The sequence below is a fragment of the Staurois parvus genome, unplaced genomic scaffold (genome assembly GCF_062004578.1).
Source record: "Staurois parvus isolate SC_StPar_1 unplaced genomic scaffold, SC_StPar_1.0 ptg000437l, whole genome shotgun sequence".
Classification (NCBI taxonomy): Eukaryota; Metazoa; Chordata; class Amphibia; order Anura; family Ranidae; genus Staurois; species Staurois parvus.
Genome location: NW_028318233.1, coordinates 4,627,834 through 4,644,152, shown reverse-complemented (window position 1 = coordinate 4,644,152; position 16,319 = coordinate 4,627,834). Strand labels below are relative to the sequence as shown.

At 39.8% G+C, this 16,319-nt stretch overlaps 1 protein-coding gene across 1 annotated transcript in view; it reads left to right on the top strand.

The window, feature by feature from the left end:
• Positions 1–16,319, top strand: part of NOC3L (NOC3 like DNA replication regulator) — a 123,969-nt gene that overhangs the window by 101,150 nt on the left and 6,500 nt on the right. The window contains exon 18 of the mRNA XM_089687780.1: positions 7,760–7,888. Coding sequence (XP_089543906.1) covers positions 7,760–7,888 — 129 coding nt within the window. The remainder of the gene's footprint in view (positions 1–7,759; positions 7,889–16,319) is intronic.

Here is a 16,319-nt window from a genome sequence, read left to right as displayed (position 1 = left end):
ACCGGTGGTCAACTTGGAGGATGGGGTTTCCCTGTATGTGGACAACACACTCTCATATTTTGAGGGACTGTAACCGGTCTCTTAGAGAGGCGCTGAGTCTTATTGATCGCTTCGGCAGATACTCTGGAATGTGCATTAATTAATGTGCATTAATTGGGAGAAGTCAATACTGTTTCCTCTTGTGCCGGGGCCCCTCCATGATATTTCCTTCGCCCCTATTAGATCGGTCTCTAAGTTTAAATACTTTGGTGTAACGGTGCAGCGGGACTTGACAAAGTACCTAGCGGACAATCTTCATCCCCTCCTGCAACAGCTGCAGACTAAATGTACTACTTGGTCTTCCCTTCCTATCAGCACCATAGGCTGGGTTAACCTTTTAAAATGATATTTCTATCTAAGTTGATCTATTTTTTTCTGAATACACCGATGCAGATCCTGCAGTCCTTTTTCCGTCACATGGATGGTGTCGTCTCTGCGTTTATTTGGGCTGGAAGGACCCCTAGACTTTCCCCATCTACTCTGCACCTACCTATTAATCGTGGCGGCCTGGCACTTCCTAAACTGTTTTTATATTACTGGGCATCTGTTCTGGTCACAGTGCGTTGGTGGCTCTCTCGGCCTAGGGATAATGCTACGGTGATCTTGGAGGCAACAATATTGGGCTCGTATGCAGAACTTCTTAACCTAATTCATAGAGATCCAAAGTCCAATTCGGCCATCCCTCTTCCCATGCTGACGACCCCGAGGGTGCGGAGTCGGGCTACAGTTCATTTTGGTGTAAGTGGCTCCTGCTCCCCTCACACACCGCTCTGGGGAAACCCTGGCCTCCCTCATTTGCACATGATACCGGATCCTGTGGTGTGGGCTCGGTATGGCATTAAAACGTTGCACCATATTATGCCTGGTGGCATCCTGCTTCCCTTTGACAAACTCAAACGCAATCATGGCCTGCCTAACCGGATGTTTTTTCAATTGTCATGCGGTGGCCGCTCAATTTCCTCCTCCACCTACCATTCAGAACTGACCCTTTAGAAAACTTGTTGTTAATGGAGGACTTGCCTAAACCGTTGTCCTTTCTCCATTCTCTGTTGCTACCCATATCTACTCCTAGAATGCAGTTGCTCTATGATAAATGGTACACGGACCTCCCATCTCTGTCGGAGGATGATTGAGATGATTGTCTTTAGCAGTGCCTCCCTACCATGATCTCGGCCAGGGACCGCTTCATACAGCTGACATTTATCCATAGAGTATATTACACCCCGCGGCAATTGGCTGCGATATGTCCTGATAGATCGGCAACATGTCCTCGATGTGATGTGGCGGTGGGCATGTTTTATCATATGTTTTGGGAATGTTCTAGGCTTCTTCCCTTTTGGGCCGGGGCGCTTGATACTATTAACGCTGTTAGTAAACTGTCTATTCCCATGGATCCTCTGATTATGTTGTTGGGTCTTCTGGAACTCGTAGAGACGTCTAAGCATAATTAATTGTTCGTCTTCTATGCTCTTTATTATGCTAGAAGAGAAATTTTGTTCAGATGGAAGCAGTCTGCCCCGCCATCAGTCTCGGGTTGGAAATCGGCAATCAACAGTGTGCTTCCATTGTATAAACTTATATGAGTCGTAGCTGTCCAGCTAAGTTTGATAGAATATGGGCTGGGTGGGTGGAGGCACAGGTCCTTACGGTATAACATTTGGGTTTTTTCTGTTGCGGTCCAGTTTGTATTGTTTGTCTGATTTGGCTATTGTATGTTCATGACTTGTTTTTCCTTTTTGCCCCCCTTTTTTTTTCCTTTCCCTCCTCTTCCAACTTTCTCCCTTCTCCCCCCCCCCCCTTTTGTTTTTGTTTTTTTATTTTATCCACTCTTTTCTTTTCCGCTCCACCCTCATGCCCTTGGATCTCTTTCCTAACTCCTATTTGGTGGGTGATGGCCATCTACAGTGTAACATGTATGTTTCTTTTCATCTCACTCAGGATGTCTGTTTGACTATGTATGATCTTTAGCATTAGAATCTCGTATGTATTGTATTTCTACTGACTGCCATAAGCTTATTTGTTCTTATGTACCTTGACTTATTTTATTTTTGTATAAATTCAATAAGCGCAAATGTTACAAAAAAAAAAAAAAGGGGAAGCCTATTCTTTTAGAACGAGAGTAGTTGGACTAAAGGTTTTTTGTACCACAAAAAAGTAATTTGCGCTAGTAAATATAAAAAAATATATCCATGAATCAAATATATAAATAGTGAATAAATAAAAAATGTTCAAAAACAAAAAAGTCCACTCTTAAAAATATGTGACACAAAAAAACGTGCTCAAAAAAATATATATAAATAAATGTGACAATACCACCACCAAAATGAATAAACTCACCAGAGCTAAATAAACTAAACATGTATTACTCTGGGAACAGTAGTATTAATAAATAAGTCATTCATAGATGTATCTTCAAAGAATAATATTCTGCAGAGCCCAGATCCACATAGACCAATTTCAGATGGAGCAAATGCTTTTCAAATCAAAATATCATCAAGGAAATCCACTTCTCAAGAAAGCCACCTTTAAACGTATCCAAGGAGGGAAATGCCAGACACTCGGAAGAAACAGAAGAACTTCATGGTGCAGTATTATTAAAATCACAGCAAACAGGCCCAGCTACTCAGCACATGCGCAGTAGCTCGTGGGAAAACGTAATGACGTCACATCGATCAAGCTCCGCCCTACGCGTTTCGTCATCGACGTCCTCACGGAGCGGATGGATGCGAGACGTCGCAACCTCATTAAATATACACTGCACAGGGAACGATCAGCTGGCATCAATGAAAAATCAAGCAGACAAGCCGCTACAATGATGGCAGATGTCCGCAAATAATACACAAGTGTTACACAAGTATATAAATCTATTAAACATCAAAGAAGGAAAAGAAAAAAATATATATACATATAGGGAAAATTTATAATTAAATATCCAAATAAATATAAATAAATAAATATACAATTAAAGGGCCAACAACCCTCTAAACCCAAAATCTCATCAAAATAATTTAAAGGGCCAGTATACATTGAATTAAAGGGGAACTCTAATAATAAATCTCAATTCCATAAAAGGTAAGTAGGCTTGGATCACAATTATGTACCAATTTGAAAATAATGTACCCTTTATCACTAATTATAATATGCAATATAAGAATATTGAACGAATTTTCCAAAAATATTGGCCTATTTTATTAAAAGATGATTTACTGAATAAATTTTTTTCTAAGACACCAAAATTTATTTACAGAAAAAATAGGTCTTTAAGGACTAGATTGGCCCATAATGTTATCGAACCCCCAAAAAAGATTGACCTGTTTCCAAATCTAAAAGGTTTTTTTCCTTGCAGGAAGTGTAAAGTATGTAAGACTGTAAAGGATATTAATAATAAAAAAAAGAAGTCATTTTGTTCTTCATTTTCTGAGAGAGAATATAAGATTAACTGTTTGATTACATGTAATTCAACACATGTAATTTATGCTTTGGAGTGTCCGTGTCATTTTAGATATATTGGTAGAACTGGAAGATGTTTAAAAACAAGAATAGGCGAACACATAAGAAATATAAAAAAAGGATTTGATAAACAGTGTATCAAAACACTTTAAATTGGTACATAATTGTGATCCAAGCCTACTTACCTTTTATGGAATTGAGATGGTGAAACCCCATTGGAGGGGCTCGGATTTGGTTAATGAAATATCCAAAAAAGAGACGTTTTGGATTTATGAGTTAAATTCTTTGCAGCCTTATGGGTTGAATGTTGATATTGATTTAAATTGTTTTCTCACAAATTTTTAAATTTGTATATTTGATTGTTAATTATGACATTTTTATGATTTAATTTTAATTTCATATTTTTGTTTGTTTTTGTTTTATTATTAGAGTTCCCCTTTAATTCAATGTATACTGGCCCTTTAAATTATTTTGATGAGATTTTGGGTTTAGAGGGTTGTTGGCCCTTTAATTGTATATTTATTTATTTATTTATATTTATTTGGATATTTAATTATAAATTTTCCCTATATGTATATATATTTTTTTCTTTTCCTTCTTTGATGTTTAATAGATTTATATACTTGTGTAACACTTGTGTATTATTTGCGGACATCTGCCATCATTGTAGCGGCTTGTCTGCTTGATTTTTCATTGATGCCAGCTGATCGTTCCCTGTGCAGTGTATATTTAATGAGGTTGCGACGTCTCGCATCCATCCGCTCCGTGAGGACGTCGATGACGAAACGCGTAGGGGGGAGCTTGATCGATGTGACGTCATTACGTTTTCCCACGAGCTACTGCGCATGTGCTGAGTAGCTGGGCCTGTTTGCTGTGATTGCTGTTAACTCAAAAGGTGTCCCAGCCAACACCAGCGTCAAGTGCAATGAGTACCTAATAAAAGAAGTTGTTTTTAATAATACTGCACCATGAAGTTCTTCTGTTTCTTCCGAGTGTCTGGCATTTCCCTCCTTGGATACGTTTAAAGGTGGCTTTCTTGAGAAGTGGATTTCCTTGATGATATTTTGATTTGAAAAGCATTTGCTCCATCTGAAATTGGTCTATGTGGATCTGGGCTCTGCAAAATATTATTCTTTGAAGATACATCTATGAATGACTTATCATTTATTAATACTACTGTTCCCAGAGTAATACATGTTTAGTTTATTTAGCTCTGGTGAGTTTATTCATTTTGGTGGTGGTATTGTCACATTTATTTATATATATTTTTTTGAGCACGTTTTTTTGTGTCACATATTTTTAAGAGTGGACTTTTTTGTTTTTGAACATTTTTTATTTATTCACTATTTATATATTTGATTCATGGATATATTTTTTTATATTTACTAGCGCAAATTACTTTTTTGTGGTATTTGCTACACCTTATTTATTTATGGTGATTTTTTTGCAGCTGGTATATTATAATAAGTGATTCATAGATATATATATAGATATATTTCTTCCTCTTTCCATAGGCACCATTATATATAATTTTTCTAAAGGTTTTTTGTGACTGATCCCAATTTATTAGGCCATGCAGTGAGTGCTCTGTTTGAACAGAGTGAAGAAATTGGACAAAGGTGGGGCTCAGACTACCAGGCCTCTTCTGACAGTAATTCATCAACCATAGACTTCAATGGGATTTGCAACTCCCTGCAAATTATATCCAGGAAGATTCACCCTTCCTTTAGTGTGCACCAGTCCGATCAGCTCCCACCTATTGCACGTTCAGAGTGCTCCAATAAAGGGTATGATAGGCGGCTGATATGGAGGCATAGTCAGGTATTTATACTAGTTGTATGTAAAATAAATTCAAAGTAGTTCTAAAGCCAAAGCGTTTTTTTTTTGTTTCTGTTTTTTACCGGAATACTTTTTGGCAAGCGTATTTTTTTTTCTTAACCTCCCTAGCGGTATGATTATGTCCATATTTCTGTGCTCAAAGCGGTAAATTTTTTTGCATGGGAATATGTTTTGTTTTTTTTTATTGTAGGCCTGTAATTTTTAGGAATAAGTCACTGAAATCTGTTCGAACAAGAGTCTAGTAAATATCCCGGGTAGGATAAAAGTTGAAACACGAAATCATAAATTATAATTTAATAAATATTCATTAAAAATAATATAATAATAATACATTTAATTCAATAATATAATTAAACCAAAAACATTGAAATTTGAAATATAGCGCCAAGTTTGCACACCACTGAGCAAAGTCGCAAAATCGTTTTCAGTGTCTGATGACAAATTTCCCAATGAATCATCACTCAATTCTGGAAGTAGTTCTGATTTACTATCGCTGTTCTCTAGCTGGTCTAAACCGCTTTTGACCTAAAGGGACACTTTTTGGATGCCATGGACGTTTCTCAGTTTCCAGGCAGAAAGAACAGTAAAAATGCAGGCAGGGCACAGGACAAAGCACTAGGGACAAAATGTATGTGAAATGGCTTGGTACAGTAATGTTTTACTATGTGATTTTAGTGAATGTCACTTTTTGTCATTTTCAAATTTCTCGCCATTCCGTCCCCCGTACGTCCCGACGCTCGCAGGGGACAGAACCCAGATGACAGATGCCGGCATCTGCCGGATTACATTGTCAGGGACACTGCAGGAGGGATATCGCGGGAGCGCAGGACAAGGTAAGTGATCGAGGGATCCCGGAGCAGCGCCGCATGGTAAGCCCGAGTGTAGCTCGGGGTTACCGCTTTTGGTACTGAAACTTTACCCCTAGCTACACTCGGGAATACCGCCAGGGAGGTTAAAACATTCCTTGCAATAAGGTGAACCATGTTCTATGGATTTCTGTCCTCCCCGTTCCCTATATGAAGGGGAAGAGAGGGGAGAAGAGATGCAGCGCTTTGCATGGCTGCATCTCTTCTCGCCCCTCTTTTCTTCACACATGACTCTGGCAGGAGCCATTGGCGGTGCTAAGCCTTCTCTGTGTCTATGGAGTGTGGCTCCATTGACACACACATATCAGGAGCTAGCATGCACTGTGTGCCCCCATAGCAAGCTGCTTGCTGTGGGGGCACACAAAGAGGTGGAGCCAAGATTGCTGTCATGGGACTCCAGAAGAGGAGGATCGGGCCGCTCTGTGTAATACTATTGCATGAAGCAGGTGAGTATAACATATTTTAATTTAAAAAGAAAACCTTTATTAATGCTTTAATTATTTTGTAAAGGAATACACAACTGCATTAAGTGTTCTTTGTTCTCTACATCTACCTGGAGTTCAGATTTCAATAAGAGGTTAGATTGCATTACCATAGACAGTAAAGAGGAGAGGGCTGTAATATTTTAGGTGCATTGGATCCTTGTTTCCTGGGACTTGTATAGCCTTGTTATATAGGTTCTTCAAGCATTCATTGTGCCCAGCAAGATTTCTCCAGTTTTGGTTTGTTTTTAATAGACACAGCTGTGTATATTATCGCCCAACTCACATGCAGAATGCATGGTTGGGAGAATTCCTGTTGGGCACAATAGATACATGTAGAAGGAAGCAAGATATATTAAGTAAAAAAAGTTCAATTTGGGGCAGTACAGTGGCTAAACGGTTTGCACTTTCACCTGGCAGTACTAGGGTCGTTGGTTCAAATCCTAACCACGGCACCTCCTGCCTGGAGTTTGCATGTTCTCCCTCCGCCTGCGTATTTATCCTCCGAGTACTCCGGTCTCCTCCCACTCTCCAAAGACATGCTAATAGCTGAATTGGCTCCGGTCTACATTGGCTCTAGTATGTGTATGCATGAATGTAAGTTAGAGACCTTAGATTGTACGCACCTTGAGGGTTAGGGACTGATGTGAATATATATGTAAAGCGCTATGTAAATTGATGGCGCTATATAAGTATCTGCAATAAATAAAATTGTCAGTATTTTTTTTTTTTTACGTTTCCAAAGACTTTTTATGTACTACATAAGCTGATTATTGTTCAACTTCCCAAATTGTAAATCTGCTGTGGACTGTTTTATCAGTGTACTCTATGCCATAGAGCTCTACATAGCTGAGATCTAGAAATTCACCGATGCCTACTATTTTGCCTGCATGGGAGAGCTGTGTTCATGTTTCTTATTTCCTGTTCAGACAGTGGTGGTGAAGCAAATTCTTGAGACCTTATTGCATGTAGTTTGCAGGAGTGTACAGTATATCACGTTTCTGTGTGTTTGCTATGTGCAGATTATATCTAGATTGCTTTATCTGTGTGCATGTATTGATTTAGTTAATTTTGTAATTTCAGACATTCCCAAAGACTGACGTTCTATTAGACAATGAATCTCAAGGAAGTGGGCTTTATCTTCCAGAACTCGATGAGCCAGAATACTGCAATGCACAGAATACGGCACTGTGGGAGCTGCACTGCTTACAGGTAATTCAGTAAATTCCAGTCTGGCCAATACCTTTTGCATGTGAAAGATGTATGTATTACTGAGCTATCAGTATCTCCATCCTTACAGCTGGCTTAAAAGGAAACATTTACAGAAATGTAGAGGCTGCCATTGCTGAACTCTTCTTCTGAACACACTGTTTGCTTGCTGACCGTTTTACGTCAATACTTTTGAATCACTGTCCCGGGACAGTAATGCAGATATAGATTTCTGAATTTTCTGTTTTCCTGATCTGCATTCCTGCACCTGATCAGAGGGTCAAGGGTCAGCATAACAAAGGGCAATGAGTGAACATTTTCTAAAATTAACCCAGCATTGAAACTACATGGTATATTCAGAACAGATTTATCTTTGTACACAACCTGTGTCTATTGCTTAACCGCTTTCCCGCCGCCTTATAGCAGAAATACTGCTACAGGGCGACGGGTGTGCAAAGTCACGTGTATATATACATGTGATTTTGCATTTCCGGGTAGGGGGCAAGTGCCCTACCCGTGCCACCATTGGCGGCCTCACTTGTCGATCACCGGGTCCTGTCCGGTGATTCCCCACTGGCACCCGGCAATCGTCATGTATCACCGACGGAGGAGAGACCTGTATCTAAACAATGCAGTTTCTGAGGCAAAACCAAGAAATAGAGAAGAACTGTGGAATGTAGTCCAATCACCCTGGACTGCAATACCTGTTCACAGGTGCCAGAAGTTGGTTGACTCCATGCAACACAGATGTACAGCAGTTCACAGAAACAGTGCTTATACAACTAAATATTAAGTGATTCAAAGGAAAGCAAAATCTTCAAACATTTTTCAGTTTATATAGTGAATGTTTGAGTTTGTAAAGAATACAAACACTGCTATTTTTTTGAACAGTCTAATATTCACTTTTCTTCAATTTTTTTTTTAGAGGAACAACACAAATGTTATATATTTTTCTTCATGTTTTGATTTGGAATAGAATGTGTAGTGTTCCCAATGCATTGGTGTGTATGGAAATAAAAGCTATTAGAAGGATTTTGAGCTTTATTCACACACTGCTATTATTTTGAACACAACTGTACTTCTTTACTCACATTAGAGGGTGAATTTATGGCACTGTTAGTCGTAGCAAGAATGAGTAGGCATTAGTTCTTTTGTTGTATCTAATCATGTAGCATGGGCCACATCTGCTACCTCAGAAAGCCCTATAAAACCCTATGGGGTTGCAGCTGTGATCAACACACTGAAGGTTGGGCTGCTGAGATATACACAAATAAGGAGATAATGGACATGATTGTGAGGCAAGTATGCATCTGGGGAAGAGGTGGTGGAGGGGTGGGCAAGGTTAGCATAGCATGTAATGGAGTATAAAGGATAAGAACACTTAGCATTTACAATTGAAGAAAGTAAACTGGAAGCAATATTAATCTCTAAGACAAGATGGAATTTGAGTATTATAATCACCCTCTCTGTGTAATATAGATTAAGGTATGGTACATATCAATTGTGTCTTGAATATCATACCAGCCATATGCATATATTCTTGTTGGACCTGGCTTGTCTAATGATATGCAGAGACGTACCTGAAATGCACAATCTTCACTCATCCATGAGTTTAATTTTTACTTCATGTTGCTTCTCAACTTCTGCATGAAGTAGAACTCTGGGCAGAAAGTTAAATGGTATGTGGAGCTGTCAGCGTTGTGTGAAAAATATGACCCCTACAAAGATTAATTTCTGAGATCTAGAATCATTACCAAAAAGTCAGTTTTTATCTCTTATGTCATACAGTTTTAGATTGAACAACAAATGTGTTCAGATAAAACTCATGATAACAGAAGTTTATTATGTGAGAATTATATTTTTATTCAGATCAGGAGCATTCTCTAGGGCCAACACATGCTGAACACTCGGTTTCTATTGAAGCTGTTCTGAGAAGAGACAACTTAATAATTATTTTTGTATTTATCCTTAACTCTTTTTTTTAGAGTTCATAGAGAGACATGAGAACTCATGATTTATAAAACAGTTGGGTTATCCAATCCATTATTCAATGAGAGGTTAGGACACCAACACAAAAACCGTTGTAAGTTAGTCCCTTGTATAACTTTTCTACTCATCATGCCATATTGTTTGCACGCAAGCAGTACATAGGGCCAGTAATACAGTAATATGGAAAGGCAGGACCTGTGCCCTTCAAGAAAAAAGATTTTACGTAATTTAAAAAAACAAAACATATATATTGTGTGTGTATTTTCCACGCCTCATTTTGATCTGTGTGGAATGCTTTTCAACCATCTTGGATAACCAAGAGGAGGCTTGTTTGGAGATAATTAAGCAGCATGATGGTGAGTGTATCCTCTGCCCCCGATGACATAATCTGTGACGAAATGCATAGGGCGGAGCTGAGGATACTACACAGATCAGCTCCTGGGATCGGTATTCATATATACAAAGCACTTTTGGGTTTTATGACGTGAGTGGATTTGACTGGTTTTATATAATGGTTTTACGCTATGTGAACTAGATTGTTTCCCTTTTATGTTATGCATTGCCACTTCTCACTGTTGGATGTGGTATTGTACTGAGTACAAGAAGAGTTATGGAGGCTTGTTGAAACATTATATTTATCCTTGATGGTCAAATTTGGAGATGTGGAAGAAATAAGAGATCCAATTTAGAGGTTTACACCATACTCTTTGACTTTTTTTTTTTTTTTTTTAACCAAGAGTCCCTATGTTCGGGTAAGAACGCTCTATACTTATGGTGGTGGTGCATCCTGGTGTCTGGAGTTATGGTGATACACAAGGATTCCGCTATTATGTTGTACAGCCTCACTGGGAGTTATTATTTTTGAACTTTTTTATGTTGAAGATTTGGCTATCACTATATTTCCTTATTTTGTATGCACTGTTTCTGTAGTCACATATTTCAAATCGGATTGAATTTTTGTCATTTCATTTAGCGTGGCAGTTTATGTATATAAGACTGTATACATAGCCAAAGTGTCTTACACATGTAAATGAACAATAATACCATGTGAGAATAAGCTTAGATCCTTGCAAAAGCAAATCACAGCTGAGGCTCAATGCTACGGACATTTACTTCAAACGTTCAATGAAAGGAGGACCTACCCTGGGGATGACAGGGTCCTCTTGGAGGGATTTAACCCAGAGTGGCACAAGTTCACAAAAGGTGGTCACTGCCAACATAGGGCAGAATTTCATTCTGGTCATTTAAACTGGGAACTTAGTAAGGAATATAATTGCTTGTCAGTGATATCCTGAAAGGTGAATAGAGCTTCATCCTATTTGGTAGTATACCTGTTAAGGTGAATTACTGGAGCATCTACAGTGGGGAGAGACCACCTAGCAATAAGTTCTCTCAAAAGGCCTATGATACCAAAGGTTGTTCCTAAGCCACACAGAGGAATGAGTTGAACATTGGGTGCAACAGAAACATCTTTGCAGCTGTGGGAGTTCTAAAAGACCCTAGGCCTGAAATTGATCCTCTAAATGCAGAGTAGAACATGTTGCATCAACTGGGTTAGAAACAACCCCATGTATATCATTTGCAGGTGGCACAAAAGGAAAATAGGAGAATCTGAATCAGGGATGGTAACCTGAGCCTCCTGACATTCTTTGAGTTGGAGACACAAAGGGGTCAGAGCTAGATTGCTTGGAATGGCACCACAGTGCACTTACAGCTTCTGTGCAAAGATTCTCTAGTAATTGGTGACAAACAGACAAAATGTCCATGTTGACACAGGGGAGGCCATGGCCTCACCCAGTGGAGCTCAGGAAGCCTTTAATGAGGATGACACTATAATGGGAGTACAAGGTTCTAGATGGCAGGTATTTGTTCCTTAAAGGAGAAGTACAGCCAAATCTCATGTGGCTGTATTTCGCCTGTGGATTACAGGAGTGCAGTTCATTCTGCACACCTGTGATGCATTTTCTGCTGACAGCAGACTGAAGTCCGCTGTTGGCTTACGTCACTGAGCCGGTCTAGGCTTGGGGAAAGATCCCAACTTTAAAGCCGGGATCCACTGCAGAGTCTGGTGCAGCACCTGGCTCAGCTTCTCAGCTAAGCGCTGAGAGCCTGAGCCAGCTGCTTCCTCCCCCTGTACAGCCCAGTGTTCCCCAGTGAGTGCTGGGGGGGACAGACCAGACAGCAGTGACTGACATTCACCACTCTCTGCTCAGTGTGGCTGTGAGAACTTGGCGATCAGTGGTTATATGATCATTTAGTTCTCACACTTAAGAGATGGCAGGGGACAAATGCCGCATCGGACCAATGTAAGTATACCTGGGGGGAAAAAAAAACAAACCCCATACTTCTCTTTTATGGGATACTGTGTAAATGCCCCTAGAACCAGTGGTGTAACAAAATGTAAATTGAAACACCACACAAAAAATTCCAAACCAGCTGCTGACCAGGTGTTTGCTTGTAATCACACTGAAGAAAATGCAGTTAAAGTTCTAGTTCACTTCTAATCCATTCACATTGTTTTCAATCAAGCCTTGATGAAGAGGCTCTTTTTAAACCACTGAATCGTGTTGTATACGCATGGCAGACTTTCTTGCTATATAGGTAGGTAGCTTGATACAAGCTTCCTGCGCCTGCTGTCACTTATGCTGGCCATACACAAACCGTTTTTTCCCTCGAAAATTTTCATTTTAAGAACGTTTGATTTTTACAATTGTTAGTGGGGTCAGATCCTCATTCATTTCCAATACAGTGATGGGAAAATTCAAAAGAGCAGAATAGAAAACTTGTCGATAAAATTAATTTTTTGACAGTGAATTTGGTTTTTGTTCAAAATTAACATTTTCAAATATAATGTTAAAAGCAAGTTACATTTTCGAAGGACATTCATCAAATGTACAAAAAATGTTCATATGAATATTTTCATCAAAAAATTGATAAGGTCAACACAAGACATAATAGAGGCAACATGCTTTTTTTTCTTGACCCTCATGGGGTCAAGATGGGGTAAAAAAAAAATAGCCCTTTATGGTGCAAAAACCACAAATAAACACTGCTATAAGGGGTACATTTATATTGTGAAATAAAAAGTAATTCTATATATCTATATCTTGTATCATACAGTGAATATAAAAAGTCTACACACCCCTGTTAAAATGTCAGGTTCATTTCAGAACTTTTTCCACCTTTTAATGTAACCTATAAACTGTACAACTCAGTTGAACAACAAACTGAAATCTTTTAGGGGGAGGGAAGTAAAAATAAAAAACTAGAATAATATGGTTGCATAAGTGTGCACACCCTTAAACTAATACTTTTTTGAAGCTCCTTTTGATTTTATTACAGGACTCCGTCTTTTTGGGTATGCGTCTATCAGCATGGCACATCTTGATTAGGCAATATTTGCCCACTCTGCCTTGCAAAAAAACCTCCAAATCTGTCAGATTGCGAGGGAATCTCCTGTGCACAGCCCTCTTCAGATCACCCCCACAGCTTTTTGATCAAATTCAGGTCTGGGCTCTGGCTGGGCCATTCCAAAACTTTAACCTTCTTCTGGTGAAGCCATTCCTTTGTTGATTTGGATGTATGCTTTGGGTCGTTGTCATGCTGAAAGATGAAGTTCCTCTTCATGTTCAGCTTTCTAGTAGAAGCTTGAAGGTTTTGTGCCAATATTGACTGGTACTGTACATAATTCCCTCTACCTTGACTAAGGCCCCAGTTCCAGCTGCAGAAAAAACGCCCCAAAGCATGATGCTGCCACCACCATGCTTCACTATGGGTATGGTGTACTTTTGGTGATGTGCAGTGTTGTTTTTGCGCCAAACATATCTTTTGGAAGTATGACCAAAAAGTTCAACCTTGGTTTCATCAGACCAGAACACATTTTCCCACATCCTTCTGGGAGACTTCAGATGTGTTTTTGCAAAGTTTAGCAGGGCTTGGATGTTTTTCTTAAGAAAAGGCTTCCGTCTTGCCACTCTACCCCATAGCCCAGACATATGAAGAAAACGGTAGATTGTTGTCGCATGTACCACAGTCAGGACTTGCCAGATATTCCTGCAGCTCCTTTAATGTTGCTGTAGGCCTCTTGGCAACCTCCAAGACCAGGTTTCTTCTCATGTTTTAATCAATTTTGGAGGGACGTCCAGTTCTTGGTAATGTCACGGTTGCGCCATATTTTCTCCACTTGATGACTGTCTTCACTGTGTTCCATGGTATATCTAATGCCTTGGAAATTCTTTTGTACCCTTCTTCTGCCTTTTAACAATGAGATCCCTCTGATGCTTTGGAAGCTCTCTGTGGACCTACTAGAACAGCTGAACTTTATTTGGGGTTAATCAGATGCACTCTAAATGATGGCCGGTGTGTACTTACTCCTATTTAACATGGTTTTGAATGTGATTGCTTAATTCTGAACACAGCTACATCCCAAGTTATAGGAGGGTGTGCACACTTATGCAACCACATTTTTTTAGTTTTTCATGTTTATTCGCCCCCCTCCCTGCCACCTGAAAGATTTCAGTTTGTTTTTCAATTGAGTTGTACAGTTTATAGGTCACATAAAGGTGGAAAAAGTTCTGAAATATCATGTTTTTACAAGTTTCACAATTCTGTGACCGAAGACCCCCCCCCCATACCCCCAAAAACCCTGGATCCCCCAATAGGTAAAAAAAAACACCCCCCATGTAAAGCCACAGTACCCCACTACTAAACCCTACCACCCCACCAGAGCAGACCCCATGCAAAACCCCTCCCAAAGCAGAACACCTGCCCAACACCCCCCTCCTTTCCCCAGGGGCTGAGGAACCCACCCACCCCCTATTGGTACTCTCACCTAAAGCCACATAGGAGCAATCCAAATGTCCTAAGGGACAAAACTAGGTCCTAAGGAGACTATGATGAAGGTGTCAGTTGGGCCCGAAACTATGAGCACCTATGGATATGAAGCCCCCTGCAGTCCATGGGGCACACACCACAATCTTAGAACCTGTAGCAACAATCTAAAATTATAATTATATAGTGCATGAAATTGCTGTGCAGCTGGGCTGGATGCGCCCGTGACCAAGTGGTCCCAAATGGATGGATGAGCTATGGTGGACGGCACTGGAATGCAAGCAGTAATGCAGAATGTGTGGTTGCCAGATCACTAGCACTTCTGATGCAGACTATTCCAAGCTTTTAATGTGATGGCAGAAATGTAGCGGTCCATAATATGTATACAAATGGAACAACTATCCAGCAGTAGTTTTGTCTGTGATAGCTATTCAGATGACAGAAGATCCTTTGGCCATCCACAACACATATGCTGCTAATTGTATGATGTGCTCGCAGTCTAGTCAAAGGTAACAAACTCCATGGAGGGCCTGCTGATCCACCATGCAGGAAGGGGGGGGGGGATCCGGGGGTTTTTGGGGGTCTTGGGTCACAGACTCATGATGCTTTTACTATTTACGGTCTTTTTTCAATACATTTATGAGTAGTAGCCAGTTGGGTGTGTAGGCCTATTTTCTTTTCTTTGTACAACTAATCAGCTGACCAAATAATCGATTGTGAAAATAGTTTACAACTATTTTTATAATCGATTATGTCGACTAGTTGTTTCAGCCCTAATGGCAACCTAACACAATACACAAAGGTCTAGGAAATGTCACAGTGAAAAGCCCAGTGCCAGAATGCCATCATCTGCGTACAGCCTCCAAAGCTATTGCTGAGAATAATGTAGATACCATCTTAAGCAGCTGTGTAGAAGTCTTGAATGAAGTCACTGAGGAAACATTTTGTCAGTGGTATATCAAAAATCTTGATGTTCTTTTTAAAAAAAAAACACAAAAGGTGTCTAATCTCCTAGGACACTAGAAGAAAAAAACTGCAGCATGATGGATGGAGGAGGGGTTGGCCTACCACAGTTTTCCAGTGTTCCACCCGTCTGTAGGCAGCATTGTGACGAACGCGATGCCCGACCACTGCCCGTCTCAGCAACTTTGACTAAGGACCAGCCAATCTCACACCGCACTGTCACTTGTCTAACAATGCCACTCTCAGCTGCACCCTGCACAGAGATTTTCCAGCTCACGGGACCACAATCTAGGTGCCAGCAGCCTGAGAGTGATTTTCACTGGATTAGGTTAATTACGCAATGAACCCTTCAAACTCCAAACTGCCACCAGATAGCTTTGGGACTATCGACCCTTTACAATGTTGGCAAGAACAAATGTGAACAATAAACGTCTGTAATGCACACTGTCACCACAGACAGGTATATTCAGAGGATTATTATATACAGTAGCACTCTTCAAGAGACAGGGATTCTTTAGTTTGCATTAATTTAATTTTAATACTGTTCAAAAATAGGTTTTATTAATGAAAAGGTCAAATAGTGCAATTAAAATATTTACAGAAAGGGATGTTACAAAGAAATAAAGCTAACAACAAAGCAACCGAAATAAAA